Source organism: Alternaria conjuncta (genome assembly GCF_024043145.1).
Source record: "Alternaria conjuncta strain BMP 0040 chromosome Unknown scaffold_38, whole genome shotgun sequence".
Classification (NCBI taxonomy): Eukaryota; Fungi; Ascomycota; class Dothideomycetes; order Pleosporales; family Pleosporaceae; genus Alternaria; species Alternaria conjuncta.
The window spans coordinates 47,887-69,022 of record NW_026250127.1 but is presented as its reverse complement, the minus strand read 5'-3'; the positions used below and the strand labels follow the sequence as shown (position 1 = coordinate 69,022).

Genomic DNA, 21,136 nt, shown 5'->3' with positions numbered 1-21,136 from the left:
CCCTGAAAATCAGACAGTAATAGTCGGCGAGAACACCGCTCCATGGCGCGATTGTCCACCAATCCGCGTTGTTGCTATCTCGTGCCGATTGTATCGCGGAACGTTGCTTAGCTTCCCCACGAACGCCGCTTACCCCGCAAGGACTCAAGTCGAGCGGTTAGCTAAACAGAACAGGCAATTCCCGCCCAAGCACTGATTCACGACTGACAAACAGAGTTTGGAGCGAAGGTTTTGAGATGTCAGGTGTGCTGTTGAAACTGTGGAACTGGTGGTTACACTTCCCCAGACTGGCAACCCCGGACGTCGCAGGTTGCTCAAATCCATACGTGTCAAGGGTACCACTCCACACGCCCCATACCTTCGACCCTCGACGCGAAGACCCTTTTCGCATCAGTTGCTTCCATGGTTGTTCGCTGCATCAGAGATGCTGTCATCAATGCGCCTCACTTGCCAGAAGCCGCGAGATCCTGGTCACGAACCTGTTACAATCTGGAGACAATGGGTCGCGACACTTCATGGGGTAGAAAGTATATCCCTTTTCTGGGGTGAACCTGCTCGAGCTTCGTCATGGAGTCTGGGATCTATGACGTACACACCGGATCCAATGCAGGTACCAAGGCCCAAGACGTCGATCATGAAGTTACTGGATTGGGTAAACCGGGTCAAACTCTCCCCAGGCAGGCTAAATGCAGAACACTGGTAAATTACAGCGCGAAAGATATGTCTTTGTCAGCCTCAGGGTTGTTCAGCTCCCCAACACAAGACATGTTGCGGCAGGATTGTTGGCTTGCATCAACAGAACTGCTCATACGTCACACAAGAAATCCAACAAGATCGCGCTGACGAAATAGCGATGGTAGTTTGCTGATTGGCATGGCTAGGCCTCACCACCAATATCGATGTTTCTCTCAACAAGACCTCTGGTGCCCGCAAGTGGTGTGGAGTCGTTATCGCCAGCGCCAACAGCCCCTCCGCTCCACCGGATCGATTGGCTACGAGCGCATCTCAGCCCTTTTTCGCCTTTTGCCATCGTCACACACAAGCGAAGATTTTCTAGAAGCCCCAGAGAATAATACATCGTTTGCGTCTAGAGCTATTTGGCATCGCCGCACAACAAGCTTTTTTATACTTCCGGTGGCCATCAGAGACGAGTCTTCCATATTCGGCGGTCGCGAGGCTGGCGACGCGTTGACGCGCATGCGTGCAGGGTGTTGAATGTATCGATTGAGCTGATTCATGCGTCATTGTGCTCGCATTGGGCATGGAGTATGCACAAATCACACAATCGTATCCATTTCCTCATGAACAGAGTCACTCATGCGTAGCTGTCGACGCTGCAGCACATTCATGTCGGTAAATCCGACGGACGCTGACTTGCGAACGCATGCATGCATGAACCGAGTTTCACGTGCCAAACCTGCGCGGGCGCGCATGTGTGCGGTGCTTGCCGAGCTCCACCGACACGCAAGCAACGCAAGTTCACGAGCGCAGCCAGGGTTATTGTTTCAACGGAATCAAAATGGCAGGTACGTACCTGCATTGCTACCCAAAGCACTGTTACATCGGACGTGATATCTGCACGAGTCTGAATGAAGAGGAGTTTTTTCTTTTCTTTAGTTGGTTTTGCAAGTCACATTGTCATGATCCTTCCCCATCAAAGTAAAGCTCGCATGCAAAATCTCGGTTTCTACTCGCTCTACAAGGATCAATATCTCCACCTGGGGGGCGTAAATCCTCGCATAGTTCCCGTTGTCTTTTGCTGTCACATGTCTGGCTGTACTCCGCAATCAAGGGTTGCAGATGCGCGGACGGGAACAATCCTCAATCTCACCCGTACATTTCCGATGAAAAGGTCCACTGTAAAGCGCACAACGAGTAGTTCCCGCGAGTCCAGAACTTCTCGGTTATTTCTGTACATGTGGATATGGCATGGAGATGAAATGCCATGTTCCATGTCCGCAGCTGACAGCGTCTTGACCCACAACGGTGAATGCTCGGCTCGAGCCTCTCGAGTATCTGAGCCACAGCCATTTTTCACCGCCACGCAAGCGGTGGTTTGAGGGGCAACGTTACACCGGTATCAACTTACTCGCAACGAGTCTAGTTTATCTTTCGTTCGTTTAGACTGCGATGGATGCTAGTGGGCTACTCCTTCCGGCATGGTAAGACAACGATAGTCTATCCTCGGAGGCTCGGCTCGGTTTCTCCAGTCCCAAGCGAAGTAAAACCCATAGCCCTACAAACCACCGATGCCAGCTAACCTCCGATGCGATGCCTCCGGCTTACGACCTGCCTACGCTTAGACGAACGTGTTCGGCGTATCGAAAAACAACGGCAACTACCCAAGTTTCCCAGCCTATCCCAATCCTCCCGAGAATAATCGCGCAGGTGAATCGCATGTGGCATGTACTCTCACGCCCTTCTAGACTCTGCATTAGCGCCGCTTCGAGAAGAAGCATCACCCTCGCATAACGCAGACTGCATACAACCACCACAGAAGACAGACTACCTCCGCGCACTAGTTCACCGGCCGGGAATATCGAAGTCTGTAACCTAAGCCCATCGCGAACCACCGTTGCCATCGCTGTCTCACGTCGACTCCGGAGTGGCTGGACTGTGGATACAGCAAAGTCTTTGCTTCGGGGTCTTGTGCGATGGCACGCTATCGAACGATAGCTGGTGTACTCCTAGAACCCTTGCCCGTGCCGACTCAGAACGAATGACAGGTGAGACGACGGGAATTGACACTACTGGATATTGGATATGGAGGCGGCTGGTATCGGGGGTCGGAGGAAGGTGTTGAGGCTCTGCGGGTACGTGCATGACCGCCGATGTGGGTCTTGTCGGTGTTGCGAATTGAGCATTGGAGTGTTCGCTTGGGTGGTGTGTAGGGTTTGGGTGTAGTGCTGACGGCCAGCTGTGAACTGTTGAGGTATTGTATTTTTTGGCAGTGAGCATGTGCGTTTTTGTTACACGCAGGGGTAAGACAGTGAAAGCGAAGGTGGCATGTGTTGTGATGGATTGTGTATCTGTGCCTGAGGCTAGGTGTGGAAGGTGTGGAAGTGGGGTTTAGGTATTACTACCTCTGCTTTCTGTCCGCGCGTAGTAGTCATTCGTAGCATTGCGATGTGTACATGTCATGTGCTCGCATATCAGCATAATAGTCGCTCTCCGCTGGCATACCTTCCTCAAGTGTAGCCGTATATCGGCCGAAAAAAAAAAATTCAACCTCCCTCTACCACGCCCAACTTGAACACCTCACACCAGATACTACAAGCCTCCTGCGCCCGCAGTGCTTGAATCTAGCCCTCACGACAGTCAATCAGTACACCTTAATTTTCCCGAAGCCAATATATCAGCCCGGCTAGCTCAATCGGTAGAGCGTGAGACTCTTAGCTTTCACGTCCTAACTAGACTCGATTGGTTCATCTCAAGGTTGTGGGTTCGACCCCCACGTCGGGCTTGAGTCTCCTGCGCATTGTATGGTGTGTAAAGGACTTTTTTGGCGGTTGAGGATGATGGTGTTGCGGTCTATGTTTTTTTTTGGGTTTGGGTGGATGCCAAGGAACGAAGCGAGAGGAAGAACATGATGGAACACTTGAGCATGTAGGAATGCTGTATGAAAGCAGTGGGGGGAAGCAAGCGGATAGATATGCTGGTTGCTGGGTCTGGTGCATGATATGGCATGCATAGTACTGTCTACTTCGTGCGCCGACTACAAGGAGTACAAGTATAGGAAGACCACTTAATCCTACGCGCTTTGATAGCTTTGCTCCCACAGCGTGGTATCTAGAGAATACTAAGAGAACGAACCTCGCGACACTGGATGGGGCGTTGGAGCGGTGATGCTTGCCAGAATCGACAACATTGACAAGGTCGTGTTAAGTTATGTCCCCTTGTATTGGTATTCGCCAAAGGGTTTTTACCGTGTTCGTACGTGGGTTGAGTGCTCTGCTCGCATTCCTTTCTTACTTGCAACTCAAAAACCTTCCTTCTGTTGAACGCATGTCGCAAACGCAATCTTCTTAGAACGTGAGCCGCCTACTTCGTCTTCTAATGGCACAACAGTAAGTGGGCGATATCTTGTAGCAATCTAAGCGCGCGTGAGGTAACATCTAGCGAACAAATTCAGTTCAAGTTTGGGGTTTTTGGTGAGCACTCACGACAGAACAGCGTTGTGTAGAAGAATGAACATTCTTCTACTCTATCTACTATCTACACCGACACCACCACTTCCTCCCTCCAACCCTCTAACCCATCTACCATCTCCATCCATATCAAAACCCCCTCCCACAGATGCCTTCATATCCCAACCCCCTCCCACCCACCCATCCCATATCCCTCAAGTACATGTCATCACGACTGGCTACCGTTCCCAAGTAGGTGGGACAGATCAGCCAAGATGCGTGAATCCATGTCTTGTCAATCATGCCAACCTTGCTCATTTCTCCGAGTGTGCGAAAGAATGAGCTGGATGGTCATGAAAGCTTCTCCACCACCCTCCCACCCTCAGCAATGGATCAACAATCCCCTGCGAGAAGACTCCTTCTCGCAGCTTCTCGCGACTGACGTAGCCGTCAGTAGCCCAAACAGATGAAACGCCGACGCTCCCAAGTGTGTGGAATTATCAGCCAAGGGATCCGTAGATTCTTGTCTCAGTCAAACCACGCAAACCGGCGTAGCACTGCCGTAGCAGCTTTTGCGTACGCCCCGAGTGTGCAATCGTATGAGCTGAGAGATTCAAAACAGCTTCTCCGTGGATAAGCGACACCCATAAGGATGTGTAGGTATGGGTTCCGATGAAAGTGTGTCCATTGAACCCCGTAAGGTCGCAAAGCTTGTCCCTAAGGCCAAGCGACCGCCGTAGCGGTATGACCTTGAACCACCTCACTCTCTCACGTCAGCGCGAGAAAGCGAGGAGTAAAACCGCAATTGGGTCGTCTATGCGAACAAGAGCGACGATTGCAGTTTTGAGTTCAAGGTAAGGAAAAGAAACAAGGTGGGAGGGAGGGGGCAGGCGAGATTATGTAGCCAGTGTGGGCGCGCGGCGGGGGATTGATCCGGCGCCGGGGCTGAGTAATGGGTGGCGATGACGCGCGTTGGAAAAGTCTGGAAGGGTGTGGGCGTTCTGTTTGCGGAAGGAGCGTGAATTTGCGGTCACTGGCGTGGTGGTGAAGGTGAGTGACCGGGCAACGCGCCGACGCGCCGACAACAGCGCGCACAGGGGATCTTCAGGTTCGTTCAATTCCAGGTAGGAGACGACAACAACATCATATAGTACAAGGAAATAACATCCGGTAGGTGTAGCCGTCCGGCTGCCCTTTTGGGTGTTATGTACATCGTCTAATCAGGCCTGATAGCCTCTAGCTTATCCTCCCATATTCGAGAAGTAAGCTCATCCCTTCGCATTTCGATCGGCCCCATACTGGAGAACATTACCGATACTCCACACTCCCTATCTAGTAGATCTTGAATCTTCGGAAACATCTCCTTCAGATCCGTTAATACAAATCGCCTGTAATTGTCGTGATACGTGGGAAGTGACGTAAAAGCTGCATCAAAGTCGAATTTGACACGCGTTAGCTTGGGTATGTCTTTGAGATTATCGAGATCGCCGGTCTTGATGTTATATGCCTTCTCTTCTGCCCTGTATATAGAGAGGACGCTCTCCGTTGTCGTGATCCTGATGATTTTGATCTTGCGGACCCACTCTCGCGGTTTTACTCCGTAGCCGAAGCGCGGATTGTTGAGGAAGTAAGGGACGAGACGACATTCCACGAAGGAGAATGTTGTATTGCGGTACCAGACCTCGAAGAGCTCGGAGTAGAAGAGCTTGCCGGAGTAATCACGATCCCAGAGATGCTTGCAGGCAATGGTGGTGCGATTCGTGAACCCTGCGGGGAACATGGGCGTGAAACCGATTTCAGAACAAAAGAGGAAAGATTCCAGTACCTCCTTATCAATCTTCACGATCGACTCCCCGATGATGTATTGGTATATCATGTCGCGAAGCTCGCGGGGTAGTTTGTCGCAGACCGTAGTGCAGATGGGGAGACACTGCGCTGCTGCATAGCGCTTCATACGGTGGTTGATCTCACCAGCAATATTCCGGGCTTCTTCCTGTAGTCTGAACATCCGTTGGTATCGACCGGTTTCGTGAGAAGGCTCCTTGACTGGACAACTATTGCGTAGACAGAAGATTTGATTCTCGGCGTTCAGTTCTCCGACGCGCGCGTCTATAATCTTCTTTAGGACTTTCAGCTTCTGGAACTCGCTGTTGGAGGTCAGCTGTTGTTCTTTCACAACCAGATGGCGCATACGTTTGAAGGTACTTCCGATCTTCGTCTGGAGTGGCGGATACAATATTCTCCCCAGCGACACTGGTATTTGTATGATTCAATGTAGACGACTCGGAGCATCTATTGAAATTCATTATCACCGCCCGCAAAATGTATTTGACGAACTTACCCTTCCACAGCAGAGGTAAGTCGCGCACCGCTGGGGACTGGAGTTGGCGTTGCTCCTGTGACGCTGCTGTCGATGCTCACTGACATGATGTTTTGCTGTCAACTTGAGTGTGGAATTGAAGAAATGACAATGAGTGCAAGTGTTAAGTGGTGGTGCGGGTCTGCTGTTCGTGGAGAGGTATAAGCGGAAAACGCTGGTGATGCCTAGCGGTAACACGTGCGCACAGCTTTCATTCCATGTCCTACCATCCCCTCCGACGCATTGATGCAAGAGCTTTTCGTTCGATTTCCTGCAAGGAAGCTTGAGCGCGTGGCGACTCGATCGCCTCATGGAACTTCTTGGTCCATTCTTCCACGGTAGTCTCCTCCGGTACCACCACGAACTTCAAGTTCAACTCGGCTCGAACTATGAGTTTGAACCGCAAACGATGCAGTGACAGCAACGCTGGAAACATGTATGCGGCGTGTTGAGCGCATGCCTGCGCATCATGACCGTCATACATATTTTCAAAGCGGTTCTCCAATATAATCGTAACAATCGGGCAAGTCCTGTGGAAATGCCCGAGCAACTCAAGTCTCTCCGTGAAGCATTCCTGATCAAACATTTCGCCACCGATCCGTACCTTGATCTCAAACCTCTTGATGAATTGGACCGGGTTCAAATTGGTGGACCATCGCAATCTTCTGAGAGATCTGCAAATGAATTTGGGATGGATAACAAGGAAGGTCGCATTTCGATACCACGCTTTGACCAGTTCGAGCCTGACCGGATCGTCTTGAGTGAAGTAGCCGGGAGTCAGTAGGTAGGTGTCAGACCGGCACTCTAGGTTAGCTTTGCTAATACCTCTAATGCTCTCGTGTCCGCTGACTTCATGGTCTTCGTCTAATTCGACTCGTTGGCCTTGGAAGATGAACCCGTATATCGTGTCGCGGAGTTCTTGACATAATCGCTTGCGTACTTCCTCGAGCAACGCACGGCAGCGCGGCGCTTCGCGAGACCTGATGCAATTGTCTACCTCGCATTTGGTTTGCTTGATGATGCTCTTAGCGACGCCGTCTGTTTTTCCAAGGACTGTTTGCTGTTCAGTGGTCAAAAGCGCAGGCACGTCTGCGTCGACATCCAATAGCCAGACAGCGTGTGAAAGCTTTTTAGCGTTTTCCAGTCGGAACGATGCTCTGTTCGATGTCAATGACTATCTCGATCGCAACGGAAGCCTATTACATACTCTTTAAGGAAAGTGTTCATCTCATCCTCAGAATCTTCATCATAGATGGGATCCCAGAGATTTGAAGGACCTATCTCGGCTCTTTTCGCTCGTTAGCTATCGAAATTTGGAGCGCTGACATCGCTACTCACTGTTGCGCCATCTCGTGCTACGCAGGATAGTTAATCTCTAAGATGTATTGCTGATTATACAATCGAGGAAATCTGTGTGTTCAAGGCTCGATGCACAAAAATATTGGGGAAGTACAGATTTAAGGAGCAAAGATGGCACATCCAAACTCTTTCGGCTTAGCATTCGATGTGACTGTGGTGTACTTTGGTTGTTAAAATGAGATTTTCTTGAGAACCATGGTCGCGATACACTGAAACCAAGGCTTACGTTCGACACCTGATGGCATCCGGTAGCCTATGGGACCCCAGCCTTCGACGCATTGAATTGACAATTCTCAGGTCGGTGCCGATGTTTTTGAGCGGGTCGCGTAATACGAGAACTACGTTTCTCGCGGCTGTTCCAAATACCAGTCTTGTGATTCGTCCGAATCATCCTCTTGCGACTCATCCGACTCATCCTCTTGCGACTCGTCTGACTCATCCTCTTGTGACCCGTCCGACTCATCCTCTTGTGACCCGTCCGACTCATCCTCTTGTGACCCGTCCGACCCATCCTCGTGTGACTCATCCGAATCTTCCTCTTGTGGATCGTCCGAATAGTAGTGCTGTGAACTATCCGAGATGTACTTCTGTGACGCTTCCTCCATTTTGTCCCAGTCCCCGAAATCTTCACTATACTCTGCTTTCCAGAGCTTTATGCGAGCCTCTTCAACAGCCGCTTCGCATATCTTTGTCCACCCTTCCACAGTAGTCTCTTCAGACTCGACTAAGAACTCCAGGCCAAATTCAGAACGCACAGTCACCTTGTATCCCCTGCTTCTCAGTTCAACCAATTCTGGGAAGAGATATGCTGCCCTCTGCGCACATGTTCTCATTGACACAACAACTTCTGCGTCTTCAAAATCTGGGTAGTGAATAAGATTTTCCACATAGATCGTGATGGCTGCTGTGGTATTGAGAAGAAGCAGGGGCTTTAATGATCGTTCCAGTTCGTCGGGCTCATCGTCGGGTTCGTATCTAGTATATGCTACTACGAGGACGTGGCTTAATATTGTGAGCGGTTTCAAACCAGCACTCCACGGGAACTGAAGGAGAGAAGAAGCGATGGTTGAGGGATCTTGGAGGCCGAATTTTGAAGTTCGAAACCACATGTAGGCCATCTCTTTCCTTATCTCAGCGTTGTTGATGAAGTAGTCGGGCTCGAGTAGATAGCGGTAAGGGATGCGCGTCCCGGCCTGTAGAGGCACAGATAAAGAGTCAGTATATATCTCACACGCGCTTGGTACAGTCTGAACTTACCTTTGCCCCAACATAAGAGCGAACGGCGAATCCGAAGTATTCGCGTTCTTCCACTATTAAACTCAATGCTGAGTCTTCGAAGATGAACCCATACATCAAATTGCGAATCTCCCCAGTGCCGCTAAAGAAATCCCAAAATTCCTGCAATAGTTGATTGCACGAAGGAGCTTCGTGCTCTACGATCTGCTCTTCAACATCAGCCCTGATCCTACGGATCTGGTTTATAATGCTGCAAGCAGCCGCGTGATAGGCGGCGAGTTCATCCTTTGTCGCATCGCCTAGTGCCATCCAGTTGGAGTGGTGGGTAAATCGATGAAGAGATCTCAACAGTTTCAGTAAGATCGGAAGCCGTTTAGATGCCCTACTCAATGTTAACATTGCCAGATCACAACGAAACGCTACCACTTACTCGGCGATACAGCTGAGATAATAACTGCGCGTATCAGAATCGACATCGTCATAATCGGGAATCTCCGGCGATCGTGATCGACGCCTTGTCGTTCGTTAGCTGTTGAGACCTATGGAACTGACATGGCTACTCACTGTAATGCCATCTTGCGCAACGTGGTACAGCCACCAATACGAAAGAGTGTTGCTGTTTCGTAGACTGCGAATGTCAGTAGGCGGAAGGTCGATAGAAGTATTCAGAAGGAATACGAGGGTTTAAATATCGAACACCTGCATCCGAAGTCGTTCAGTAGCCATATCAATGATGTTGTATTACCGATCTCTCACTCGTCCGTTGTAGCTCTCTCGTTCACATCCATGGTAGCAGAGATTGAGTCGCGCCCAAAAGAGCCGCGGAAGAGCAATCACGGCCGGAGGATACCATGGGTTCAATAATCTCAGATCATTGAGTACATACGCCCCCACTTGCACCTATTTCCCTTTACGTAGTCTATCACCCGGCCCGGTCTGCCCATTTTCTCTACCTCGGTACTGCTGCCGCTTGGGAACAGCGTTGTCGAAGTCCATGAATATAGTGTCATGATGCGAGAGCCAATAAGGAAGTAAGGAAATCATTATAACTGCGCGGTACCCAGTTTCAAACTGAGCATGCGATGTTTTCTGGGATGGTACGGGCGGAGGAGAGCTCCACTACATACAAGAAGAAAAGCCCAGATAACCGTGACAAGTCAGTATCAGACCCAAAAGTCTACATTGCCTCTAGGTATAACTGAACTACTCTTTCCAACTCGTGTAGACTGCAGACATCACTCATTCTCCCTCAACCATGCCTCCACCCTGCGGTTCCCTCGTTCCACCACAATCTTACGGCAACACCACGGTTGAACTATCATCTTGTATCCCATACCCATCATACGCAATGATACTGGGAATAGAGACGCTGCGCGATTCTCGATCTCCCGCAGAAAAGGCCATCTAGGGGGCCAATCCACGATAATCGTGATGGTTGTGCCTGGCTTGAGACATTCGAGAGACTCTAGATCTTTGCAGATGGCCTCGCGCATCAAGGGGGCTTCCAGCGGCTTCGTCTTCAGTTCGACCCGTTTGATGAGTTGGACTGGGTCTAGACCAGCGCTCCATGGGTACTTCTCCAGAGAGGGGCGAATGAGTGCGGCATCCGTGATGATGAAGTTTGACGTCCTGAACCATGCCTCGATAAGCTCAGTTCTTATCGCAGAGTCGTGTATATATCCCGGCTTGAGTAGGTAGCTGTAAGGATAGTGCCTTCCAATGTCTGCCTTCACACAGACCGGAATGTCGTCATCGTTATCGGCTTCACCATTATCGATTTCGGCGTCCTTTGCTTCCAACAGGACATACGTGCCCTGGAAAATATTTTCAAAGACCATCTCACGAAGCTCCTTCGGCAAACGATCCCGCAAAGTCTGGAAGAACGCACGGCAACGTGGACCTTCTTGGATCATGATGCGTTCGTCGATTTCGGCTGGAAGCCGGGCGAGAATGTTCGAAAGGCTGCGGTCAGCCGCATCGAAATTGTCGCACTCTGTGCTCGTGGCAAATTTGAATTTGCCTGTAAGCTTTGGCACATAAGCCAGAAATTCTGCACGCCCTCGGTAGTCTTCTAGCCATGCGCTTGCGCTGAGTTGTGTTAGTATGTGTCATTACGACAAGGAGATTGTGTTGCGCACTCCCTAAGATAGTCGTGGTACTCTTCCTCTTGAGGGTCATGGGAGCTATCAGAAGGATTGTCCTCATGCAATGAGTCTGGGTTGCGTCTCAATATTTGTCAGCTGTTGGATCTGAAGTAAAATCGTAAGTACTCACCGGTGTGCCATACTGTTTAGCGCAATATCGTTGTGGAGCTGTGTTGCAGGTTCAAAAGTGAAAGAAAAAGAGGCCGTCGTAGTCATGAAAGGAATTTAAGGGCAGATTGGAAAATGAATCGTAGCTGTATACCCATGGTACTGCGATGACGCAGAGCGAGACGAGCCACTCACAACTTCCGCAACATCGACGACCTTAACAAAAAGATGCTCTTACAAATAAGAGAAGTTGCAAGTATAATATACTGTCGTAGCTGTATTCGATTGGGTCTGGTAACGTTGGGATCGCAGAGCTTGTGAGTGGCTTACCGTCATGAAACGTCATCACAGTACCAGTGGACGAAGTGGATAGCAACCAATGCATGCACCAGGACCCATGGTAGCGACGGTAAATTCGAATTGCGCACTCGCGTCGGTCGCGGGTACGTTAGCAAGCGTATATATCCCAAGGCGCTAGACAGCGGCCTCCCCATCTGATGTGATAATGAAAGCCTCAGGGTAAGACTGTCCATCAAGCTACCCCATCAGTGCCCTATGCCCCTCGCATCTATACCCTACTTCCCCCTGCGCGTCCTCAACACCCTACCCCCTCTACTCGTATCGCTCTCCACAGCACCACCATCCCCACTCTTTGCTTCCTGTCTGGCTCGCCCCTTATTTCGCATCCTCTCCCCCGTCCTCGAAACCCTGCCGCCTCTACCAGCGTTCCCCCCAGGAACGCCACTTTGCTCTTCCTCACCTTCCGTTTCGCGCTCGGCCAGCGCCTCATTCTGGACCCGCTCTTCTATCCTCAACACCTTGATTCGCCATATCCGCTGCTCCATGCTCAACTTCAATTCTTCTAGTTCTCTCTTCTCGGTTGCTGTCGCATTCGCCGGAAGCTCAGGTAGAGAGGCTAGTAGGTTCATGGCCTCGATCTCGGCTTCTTCCGTGGCATCTATCGGTTCGTGCGTTTCACTATCCGGTGTCGGGTTTTCTGCGTTGTCCAAAGCCAGGTCTTCGTCATCGTGCGCGTCAGGTATGGTCGCAGCCTCCTCTTCGTCCTCTACAGCAGAAATACCGGGTGGTTGCGTCGGAGTCGGAACATCGAGAGTGATGTTATCGTTATCCAGCTGCCAGTGCGGTTCCCTAATTCTTTGCTGCTCGAGCCTGGATAGTCGTTTCTTCCTCTTTCTGCTCTTCTCCCTCGCCTCATTACCTTCGAGATCTGAGAGGAAACCAGTGTCATCCGGTACCCGGGGGTCGGGATCCTGGTGCACCAAAGTCGGGAGTTCGACTGCCAGAGGATCTGGCATTGCGTCTTCGTTTGCTTTCCGTCTCTTGCCTCTTGGTGGTGGTTTAGGTCGCGTTGGCTTCTTCACGGCGGATGCATCGGGGTTCAGGTTGACTTTGACGGGTCGCACGCCAGAGAGGTACTGGTATTTTCCACCCGCGAGGGGCTCAGACGAGCCTTCTTCCTCCTCTTCCTCCTCGTCGTCGTCGTGGTTCACTGGTGTTTTCGGCACCCGTATACGGGTAGTCCGGGTTGTGCGGCCACCTTTCCTTTCTTTCGCGTCTGACTCCGGACTTGCTAGCCCAGCTCCCATTTCGTCGGCGTCTCTTTCATATTGTTTCAGAACCGCCTTCAGATCTACAGTTTTGACCCGACTCGTTCTGCCGGCCGCCGACTTGTTCTTCTGTTGACGCATCTTTACAACTTCCTTCAGTCTCCTTGTGAAGTCTGGGAGAGTAGCGCTAGGTAGTGATGAGATCTCGCTTAATAGCATAATGATATCGGCACCCCAGTGAGGGAAAAGGTCCTGGGGCCATAGTGGACGTGGAATGCAGTCTTTGGCGAATTCGAGATGCCAGTTGGTCATGATAGTGGTGACATGTTGTTTCGAGGACCTTAGAAAGATGCAGGTGAGCTCTGATTGGATGGCTTTCGATAGATCGAAATCTTTGGAAGGTGCCATATTTGCGTCTGGGTAAAAGAGTCGTAAATCGTATTAGTGTTATTGGATAGTCGAGTGCGAGACATAAGAGTTATGAGATGGAAGAGATGGGTTTCGCAATTCTGGCGCGTGTGGAGGCAGCATCGTGGTTTGGGGTGAAGACATCGAATGAAGCGGCAGGTGCGATATTTCCAGGGTAAAAAAGGCGGTCAAAGCTCATTGCCGTCAGCCACGCCGACTCGAAGGAGCTAGCATCAACCTGCAGCTATAGCAGACTTCGTTGAGTGGCTTCCCCACGCGTGCGTGCTAGCCTTCGAGGCATTTGAAGTGTCCCAAACGCCGCAGGATGCCGGGGAAGCTCAGAGGATTGTTTACTGAGGAGTGGGTCTGATGATGTCATCAAGTTATTTTAGGCGGGTTTTTGGTTTAAACTATTGCGGTAAGCTCGGATTCGATAGATTGGGTGCGCAATAGCTGATGAACATTGAGATGTGTCGTATCTTCTGAATTCCGCACACTCAAGCTTTCGTCTAGAGACGCCTCCAGATGTTGTACAAGTCGTGTCGCGTATATGATACAGGTATAGCACAAAGCTGAGGAGAGTGTGAACGCCGCCCGCTGCCGAAACCTGCCTGCGGTATATGCCAAACATCCCAAAAACACCGCTTGCCCAGACATCAGACATGTCGCTGCCCGCCCGTGGCCTGATAACGGTTCGCTCTGAAGAGGTATAAATCGTGAATCGAAAACGTTTTACGCGGCCACAGCCATGCCGCCGCCGCCAGATGGTGCACCGACGTCGGCTGGTGGTGGTGGGGGCGCATCGAGCCTTGTGTTGTCGGCCATCATGCGGTTGAAGCCAATTGAGACACCCTCGATGACGGCCAGCAGAATAGCACATGATATGGCGCCGTTTCGCATCGACCTGTATCCTCCTCGTACTGCGAGCGATCCACCTGTGAAGAATCCTGCGATGATGGCGTTCCATGGGTCCTCCTTCTTCCGTATTCCCTTGACTGCGCAGTCGTATGTGTTGAAAAGTCCTCCCCAGACTCCGAAGTTGCCGCCAAGAACAGGTGCGCGGGCTTTGATCGCTGTGATGGCGCCGATGCGTCGCTCGCCGTAGGGTGAGTTACGGAACTATAGGTTGTAAGCGCAGGCCTCTATTATGTTGAAAAGATACTTACACCCTTCACACCATGCCATACTGCTCCTCCGACAGCCTAATGCGGTATTAGTATACGGGTCAGAGATGCAGCGCTGGTGGGGACATACACCCATGGCAAAGGCACCACCGAAGTCATTGAGAATGACCCAGGGACAGGGATCGCGCGAATGGTCCATTATGTATTATTAGAAGAAAGGATGTGATTTGGGCGATTCCGGGGGCGAGGAGAGGGCGTGGGCGAGCTTGTGGTCGGACGGTAGCCACCGGTGACGATGTGCTTCGATGGAATTTCTTGAGGACCCTTGCTGCTTTGGCGCTAGCGGCAAATCTTCGGGACTGGCGCGACCACTTGTGCCGTCAAACCTCCTGCCATGTCTCGTCACTCACCATCAGAACCATCTATGCGACGTCATTCTCTCGCCTGTTTGGATTCATATGCTACCTTCTCTGTCATTTGTCAGCCATAGTAGCTCCGTCGAACAATGGAGCTACAAATCGCTCCTCCGCGCAGCACCCATCGCCTGCGACTGTGCACGTCCAATGAATCTATACTGCAACATCCAGACCAATTCGTCGCGAAGTTTACTACTACCTCATACAAGAAAAAAACTAAATAGGTCTAGAGCCTACATTAACGCTAAGCTACCTATCTTGTAGGGTTTTAAGTTAATGTAGGCTGTAGGCCTGTTTAGTTCTTTTTTTTGGTTGGCGTGCTGCGTCTATTCTGTGGTAGTAGCAGCTATGCGACATTTGTGTGACGTTTCTCCTCTGTCCGCCTCTTTCTCCCGCGATGAGCCCCCAGCTTGTCCATCAAATCTGACTGTTATCGTTTCTATATCTTCAGCATCAATTCTCTGTACTGTGTTTCCGGAGACGTGTGCATCGCTTCCGAGGTGAGAGTGTGACCTGGACATCACTCTCAGACCACGTGCAAAAGAGACGATTTCTCGACGGAGTTCTCAGACCTACATGCAGGTAACGTACAAGCATCTGTCGTCCATCCAACTCATGTCTTCTCCTCGCTGCAAGCTGAGCTCATGCGTATCATGCATTCACCGCTCACCGCTCCAGAAGTGGTACCAGACTCGCGCTCACCACGACATTTCTGCCCTCTCGCCCTGGAGCTGCTACGCTCGTCCAATGGTTTCCATTTGCGTACTGCTCCTGGACCCTGCTTTGGAGTCTGTGTCACCTCGGATTTGCTGCCTAGAGTCAAGTCTTGGCGCTCGCGCTCTCGTTGTTATCAACTTTGCTACCACACTCACCTACTTACCTCTTACCACTACACCACTTGACTTTCTGTACAACCTCTCAAAATGGTGGGTGCTACTCGAGGCCGCACACGTAAGGAGGCTGTAAAGCGACCAGTCTCACCTAGCGACGATGGCACCATTGCGGACGCACCGCTCGAAGGTACCGCTATTGTCGACGCTCAAAGCAATCCGCACATGCCTTCGTCAGTCACCCACCCCGCGCGTGACGACGTATCGCGTCTGAGTGAGGGCCTCGAGCCGCTTCACCTGATTGGGCAAGATGGTAAGTAAAGCGCCAGCACAACAAGATTTTATTCAGCTGACAACAATCTAGACTCAACACATCCAATCAACACACCAGCTTCTAGAGAAATCGACCCGCTTACTATCCATGTAAAGGAGGCCATTGCGACAATTGGCCGACTAGAGGCCTTAGGCTTGCAACGCTACGACATTCCCCTGCCCAAGTGCATCGTGCTAGGTAAGTCACCAAATTATAGATAATACAAAGGTTTTGTTCGCTGACATCCTTAGGCGAACAATCTACAGGAAAGTCTTCAGTGATTGAAGCCATCTCTGGTATCAAGACTCCTAGAGCCGATGACACATGCACCCGATGCCCTCTTCTCATCAAGCTGGACTCCTCCGATGATCCGCGTGCGGGCTGGAGCGCGACCGTAACACTTCGACGCAATTTTGGTTACGATGGCAAGCCTGCAGGTCCAAGCCACGAACGTCGCTTTCCCGGTTGGATACAGTTACCACTGCCTAACGACGCTTTCTTCGCTGATACCGACAATCCTGAGAACCTGGAGCATATCATTCGCCGCGCACAACTGGCCACTATTAGTCCCCGCATTGACTACCATGAATTCTTACTTCCGAGTCTTGCCGCACTTGGAGAACATCACAAATGCAAGTTCAGTCCGAACATTGTATGCATCTCCATCACTCAGCCGGGTTCACCGTCTTTAAGTTTCTACGATCTTCCTGGTCTCATCAACCAAGCCGACATTGAAGAAGAAGCGTATCTCATCCAGTTTGTTCGTGACGTAGTTGTGGACTACGTCAAAGACGCCGAGTCTCTCATACTAGTCACCTGCTCGCTAGCGACTGATATCGCCAATTCAACCGCTGCTGGCATCGCGCGTAGTTTGAAGGCTACTGACAGATGCATTGGTATGTAAAATCATCGTCTATAACTTCTTTTGCTAACGTAGCTTCCAGGCGTACTCACCAAACCCGACTGCCTGCCGAAGGGATCACGTCACGACAAACTAATGGAAGTCTTCGATCAGAAACGGTTCGCGCTAGGGCACGGTTACTTCGTTGTGAAGAACCCAGCACAGGATGAACTTAACAAAGGCCTTACACATCAAGAGGCTCGGTTGCAAGAGCACCACTTCTTCAGCGGAGAAGACCCGTGGTCTACAACCTTCAAAGATTATGCACACCGATTCGGAACTCTCAATCTCCAGAGTTTCCTTTCGGGGAAGCTTGCCGACCAGATAACGAAGAAGCTCCCAGTCATCGAGCATGAGATCGATACTCGGCTTGCTGAAGTGGAGGCTCGTCTGCAACAGTTCCCTGAACCTCCCAACCACAACGCGTCGCGTATCATCTCTGACATCGTGCTCGACTTCTCACAGGGGGTTCGCAAAGAGCTCGAAGCCGAATTCCCATGCAAGGAATGGCGTAACAAGTGGAGGCTTCTGCAAAACGCTTTCTTCGATGCGCTAGTCAGTATGAAGCCCACAATGGCGACGGGTGGACGTCGAGACGCAAGCGTTTATGCAGACGTACTAGACTCTCAGCCAGGAAGTTCTGCGAATAAAGCTATTTCGCTAGACGACGACGATGACGAATACGATGACGGAGAGCACAGCGACGATAGTGAGTCTGCAGCGCGCAACAATCCCGAGACACCTACCAAGAAGCGCAAGATCGACGGCATGCCGGGGCTCTCTCCAGTCAAGACACCGAAGCGAGGTCTGCTCAAACCGCTGGAAGAACAACCAATGATTACAGACTTCCGTGGCTTGAAGAAGAAGTTCGTTCTCGACGAAGTCACTGATTACTTGTCCGAACACTCTCAGTCGAAGGTACCAGGCCAGATCGAGCCACGAGTAGTCGACAACCTCATGCTCAGCACGCTTGAACACTGGGACCAGCCGCTTGCGAAATTCTTCGATGCTTTCGAAAAGCAGATTAAGGATCAAATGAAAGTTCTGTTCACCCAACACTTCAAGAAATGGCAGGGCTCAACTTTCCATCAGACCGCATGGAAGATCGTTGAAGAGATGCTAGCAACCAACTTCGACCAGCAGCGCACTACCATGGCTAACGAGAGCCTCAACGACGAGAAGGAAGGACCATACATCTTTCACAACGACATCTTCGAATGTGAGAAGGAGGCCGTCTTAGAAAACTACCAACAAGCTCGCTTCAAATATCGCTTCACAAAGTACAAGAACAGCAGAGCGCAGCGCACAGGCAAGCCAATGAGTCCTGCTGAAGAAGAGAGGTTGAAGAAAGATGTCAGGGCTATGGAGGTATTCAACCATGAGCCTTACCTCGTCGAGCGAGGCGTTGTCGCTCAGGTCACTACCTACTACATGCTCGCCGTGCGCCGCTTTCACGATGCGGTATGTATGCGAATAGAGTCCAAGTTCTACAAGCAGCTCCGCACTCAACTCCGCGACGAGCTTGAGAATGGTCTTGGTCTGAACGAGGGCCATGAAGGTAAGTTTCCTTTATCTAGACGGGAGACTATACATGCTAATTGCTGCGTTTCAGGTTACGAAAACGCCAAGCGCCTCCTCTCGGAATCCTCTCATCGCTTCAACCAACGTATGGAGCTTGTCGGACAACGTGACTCTCTTCTCCAAGGCCAGAAGATCCTCCGTGATCTCCAGCAGAGGAGGTACGGTGGCGACAGCTCATCCTCCACGTTGGACGTCGGTTCTCGGACTCGCCGCTCCAGTGCTTCCGGCGGCATACCCACACCACTTTCGGCAGACATGGAGGACGTAGATATGGCAGGCGTTCCGCGTCACTAGTCTGGTGGTTGTACATCCGTGACTGTAGCCTTTTTCTTGATACGATACGATGCGCGAAGCTTGCGATGTTGGTGAACAAGGACTTCTGTTTGCAGGAAGGTTTCTTTGGTCTACGCACGCGCGAACCAGTGGTCACGCGAAGCAGTTGCATAGCATGAGTATTGTCGTCATGATTCATTTCTGGCGGCGTTGACTGACGACTAGCTGTCGCGCGGACACTCATGTATGACGAAGTATACGTGGCGAAAGCATCTCGTCTCTTTATTCGGACTTGCTAATATGACATGTGAAACGTAAGTGTATGATAACGCCCTGACATTCAAGTCTAAATATCTCGAGATAGAGAGGAGCGCTTCGCACGATATCCGCGAGGCGATTGGGCGAGACCCTTCTCCTACTCTAGGCCACTCTTTCTTCCTCATCACGTTCGTCATTGCCCTCTCCTTCCCTGACATCTACTCCGTCATATCCACCGTCTCCAGCCCCCCCTTTCCGGTTCTGCTCTCGTCCTTCCACTACACCTCCACCATCACCACTCCGTCTCTGCGTGCGCCCATCCCTACCCGGCTTAACCGGCCCAGCCGTCTCATCCACTCTCTGCGGTCTTCCTAGACTTCTCGCCTTTGCATATTCCTCAGCAGCCCGGAGTTGTGCCTCAGAAACTCTCAACTGGCGAGTTGCTTGTTGGTATGTAGTTTCGCTCTTAAAAGCAGCGCGCGTACGCTTGTCTTGCGCTACTCTGACCGCCGCTTCAGCAACTACCACTGCATCCCAGGCCGCTTGCATCTCTTCAGACGCCTCATCACTTCGTGTGGCGTAACGTCGGTGTCCGTTTGGTCGTGCCGCTGGTCGCGCAACGTCTGGCTGCGGGACTTGCCCATCCGCACCACCTTCATCGCTTGATAGTCCTAGCGAGTCTTCCGATACCGATACCCGGCGATAATTCTTTGCAGTAGCAGTGATAGCCTGACAAACAGCCTTGAGACTATACCGTTTCATCCTCTTGCAGCGCACCTCTAGTTCCTCGCTGATCTTCTTGCCTTGTCGTTTGGTAGCAGAAACATTAGACAAGTCGCGAAGCAGCTCGACGATCACATCTTCAATACCACTGTCCCCTTCAGCATCAGGGTCGCCTCCGCGTAGGATAGCTGGGAAGTCGCGGTGAAGTGAGTTGATCTGCCAGTTGGAGTATATGAGAGCGAGTGCCGCGTCTCGATCGTCAGACGTATGTATCGTTTCGGCTTCGGGTGGCTCGCTGAAGATGATTGAAGTGTCGTCGTCCTCTGCTTCGTTTGCGTTGCTGTTTCTCCTTTCTGTCTGCTGTGCTCCCTTCTCCTCCCCACTCTTTCCGTGTGATCTGGTTATTCGTTCGTTCCCATCTCCCGCTACGTTGTTGGCTGGTTTAGTCGCAGGCTTAGGATTGGGTGCTCGGTGAGACTCGTCTTCTTCTTCGTCTTCGTCCACTTCAGATGTGATCGTTTCATCTTCATCTTCATCGTCGCTGGCGGCGGCGGCGGCGGCGGCGGCAGTAGAGGTATTGTTCTTCTTTGCCTTCTTCCTGGCAGCTGATTTCTTCCTAGCCCCTTTTCCCGCTGCTGGTCTCTTCTTCGTGTTGTTCTGTTTGAACTTCGCGTGGTCTATGAAGTTGTTCCCGAGCAATTTCTGCAAATCCTCGCAGATGTAACCCATCTTGTCTGACTTTGTCTTTCCGATGGGCGCTGAGCCCTTCTTGGAGTGGTATCTCAAAATGTAATACTGCTCGATTTGGTCTTTGACCTCTTGGCCTTGATTTGGATGGTCGATTGACAGATCTCGAAACGCGCGTATAGTTCTCATGTCGCAGGTGAACTCTGTCATTCTCTCCGTACTGCCCTGGAGCCAAGTGTCGGCGTGCATCCAACTTGTCATTGTGGAGAAAGCCGGGCCCCAGTTTGCGATAATGGTGCTGATTGCTTGTCTCCGTTCCTGGGCTTCGGCCTGGGTGTCTCCAGGGGGTTCAGCTCCTTTGAGGTTGGGCGTCTTTGGGGGCATTGCGTTGAGGATGTCTTGAGAGTTGCTTTGACTATACTCTCAGCTTATGGCTCTCCTTACTTTAAGATAGTCCCGTGTATGTCTATCTCTTTCCAATGTTTGTTTTCGAGCAAGCACGCTCTTTGAACTTTGAACAAGGCATCGCTCCAAAGGTTTCTAAAGCAGTACTAGTATTCAGCAGAGCAAGCGAACATCTGAATAATGATACATTGGAGTGTGCCGATGTGTTGCTAGCATCGTTACCAATGGCATGGGAAGACGCAAATGTGGCAGCTGGTGTTCTCGAAGACACATAAAAAGCTGGAGCGTCTTAATTTGCTTCGATTACATCGCTTGA

General features: G+C 51.1%; 8 protein-coding genes and 1 non-coding gene across 9 annotated transcripts; 2 read left to right on the top strand and 7 right to left on the bottom strand.

Moving 5' to 3' along the window:
* Positions 1-3,358: 3,358 nt before the first annotated feature.
* J4E85_011609 lies at positions 3,359-3,463 on the top strand. The gene has a single exon. It is a non-coding gene; the product is annotated as a tRNA-Lys (tRNA).
* Positions 3,464-5,343: 1,880 nt separating this feature from the next.
* Positions 5,344-6,554, bottom strand: J4E85_011608 (uncharacterized protein; the record flags this gene model as incomplete). The annotated part of the gene is made up of 2 exons (XM_051475810.1): positions 5,344-6,274; positions 6,469-6,554. 2 exons carry the CDS (start codon positions 6,552-6,554, stop codon positions 5,344-5,346), a joined length of 1,017 nt encoding a protein of 338 aa, XP_051320381.1.
* Positions 6,555-6,709: 155 nt separating this feature from the next.
* J4E85_011607 (uncharacterized protein) lies at positions 6,710-7,835 on the bottom strand (the record flags this gene model as incomplete). The annotated part of the gene is made up of 3 exons (XM_051475809.1): positions 6,710-7,643; positions 7,694-7,774; positions 7,825-7,835. 3 exons carry the CDS (start codon positions 7,833-7,835, stop codon positions 6,710-6,712), a joined length of 1,026 nt encoding a protein of 341 aa, XP_051320380.1.
* A 348-nt stretch (positions 7,836-8,183) lies between these two features.
* Positions 8,184-9,390, bottom strand: J4E85_011606 (uncharacterized protein; the record flags this gene model as incomplete). The annotated part of the gene is made up of 2 exons (XM_051475808.1): positions 8,184-9,038; positions 9,103-9,390. 2 exons carry the CDS (start codon positions 9,388-9,390, stop codon positions 8,184-8,186), a joined length of 1,143 nt encoding a protein of 380 aa, XP_051320379.1.
* A 926-nt stretch (positions 9,391-10,316) lies between these two features.
* Positions 10,317-11,366, bottom strand: J4E85_011605 (uncharacterized protein; the record flags this gene model as incomplete). The annotated part of the gene is made up of 2 exons (XM_051475807.1): positions 10,317-11,169; positions 11,356-11,366. The coding sequence occupies 2 exons, from the start codon at positions 11,364-11,366 to the stop codon at positions 10,317-10,319; spliced, it is 864 nt and encodes a 287-aa protein (XP_051320378.1).
* A 542-nt stretch (positions 11,367-11,908) lies between these two features.
* Positions 11,909-13,309, bottom strand: J4E85_011604 (uncharacterized protein; the record flags this gene model as incomplete). The annotated part of the gene is made up of 1 exon (XM_051475806.1): positions 11,909-13,309. The coding sequence occupies one exon, from the start codon at positions 13,307-13,309 to the stop codon at positions 11,909-11,911; it is 1,401 nt and encodes a 466-aa protein (XP_051320377.1).
* Positions 13,310-14,041: 732 nt separating this feature from the next.
* TIM17 (translocase of the inner membrane) lies at positions 14,042-14,632 on the bottom strand (the record flags this gene model as incomplete). The annotated part of the gene is made up of 3 exons (XM_051475805.1): positions 14,042-14,428; positions 14,476-14,511; positions 14,564-14,632. 3 exons carry the CDS (start codon positions 14,630-14,632, stop codon positions 14,042-14,044), a joined length of 492 nt encoding a protein of 163 aa, XP_051320376.1.
* Positions 14,633-15,772: 1,140 nt separating this feature from the next.
* On the top strand, positions 15,773-18,768 carry J4E85_011602 (uncharacterized protein; the record flags this gene model as incomplete). The annotated part of the gene is made up of 5 exons (XM_051475804.1): positions 15,773-15,992; positions 16,044-16,190; positions 16,244-16,888; positions 16,937-18,451; positions 18,506-18,768. The coding sequence occupies 5 exons, from the start codon at positions 15,773-15,775 to the stop codon at positions 18,766-18,768; spliced, it is 2,790 nt and encodes a 929-aa protein (XP_051320375.1).
* A 399-nt stretch (positions 18,769-19,167) lies between these two features.
* On the bottom strand, positions 19,168-20,799 carry J4E85_011601 (uncharacterized protein; the record flags this gene model as incomplete). Its single annotated transcript, XM_051475803.1, has 1 exon — positions 19,168-20,799. One exon carries the CDS (start codon positions 20,797-20,799, stop codon positions 19,168-19,170), a length of 1,632 nt encoding a protein of 543 aa, XP_051320374.1.
* Positions 20,800-21,136: the final 337 nt, after the last annotated feature.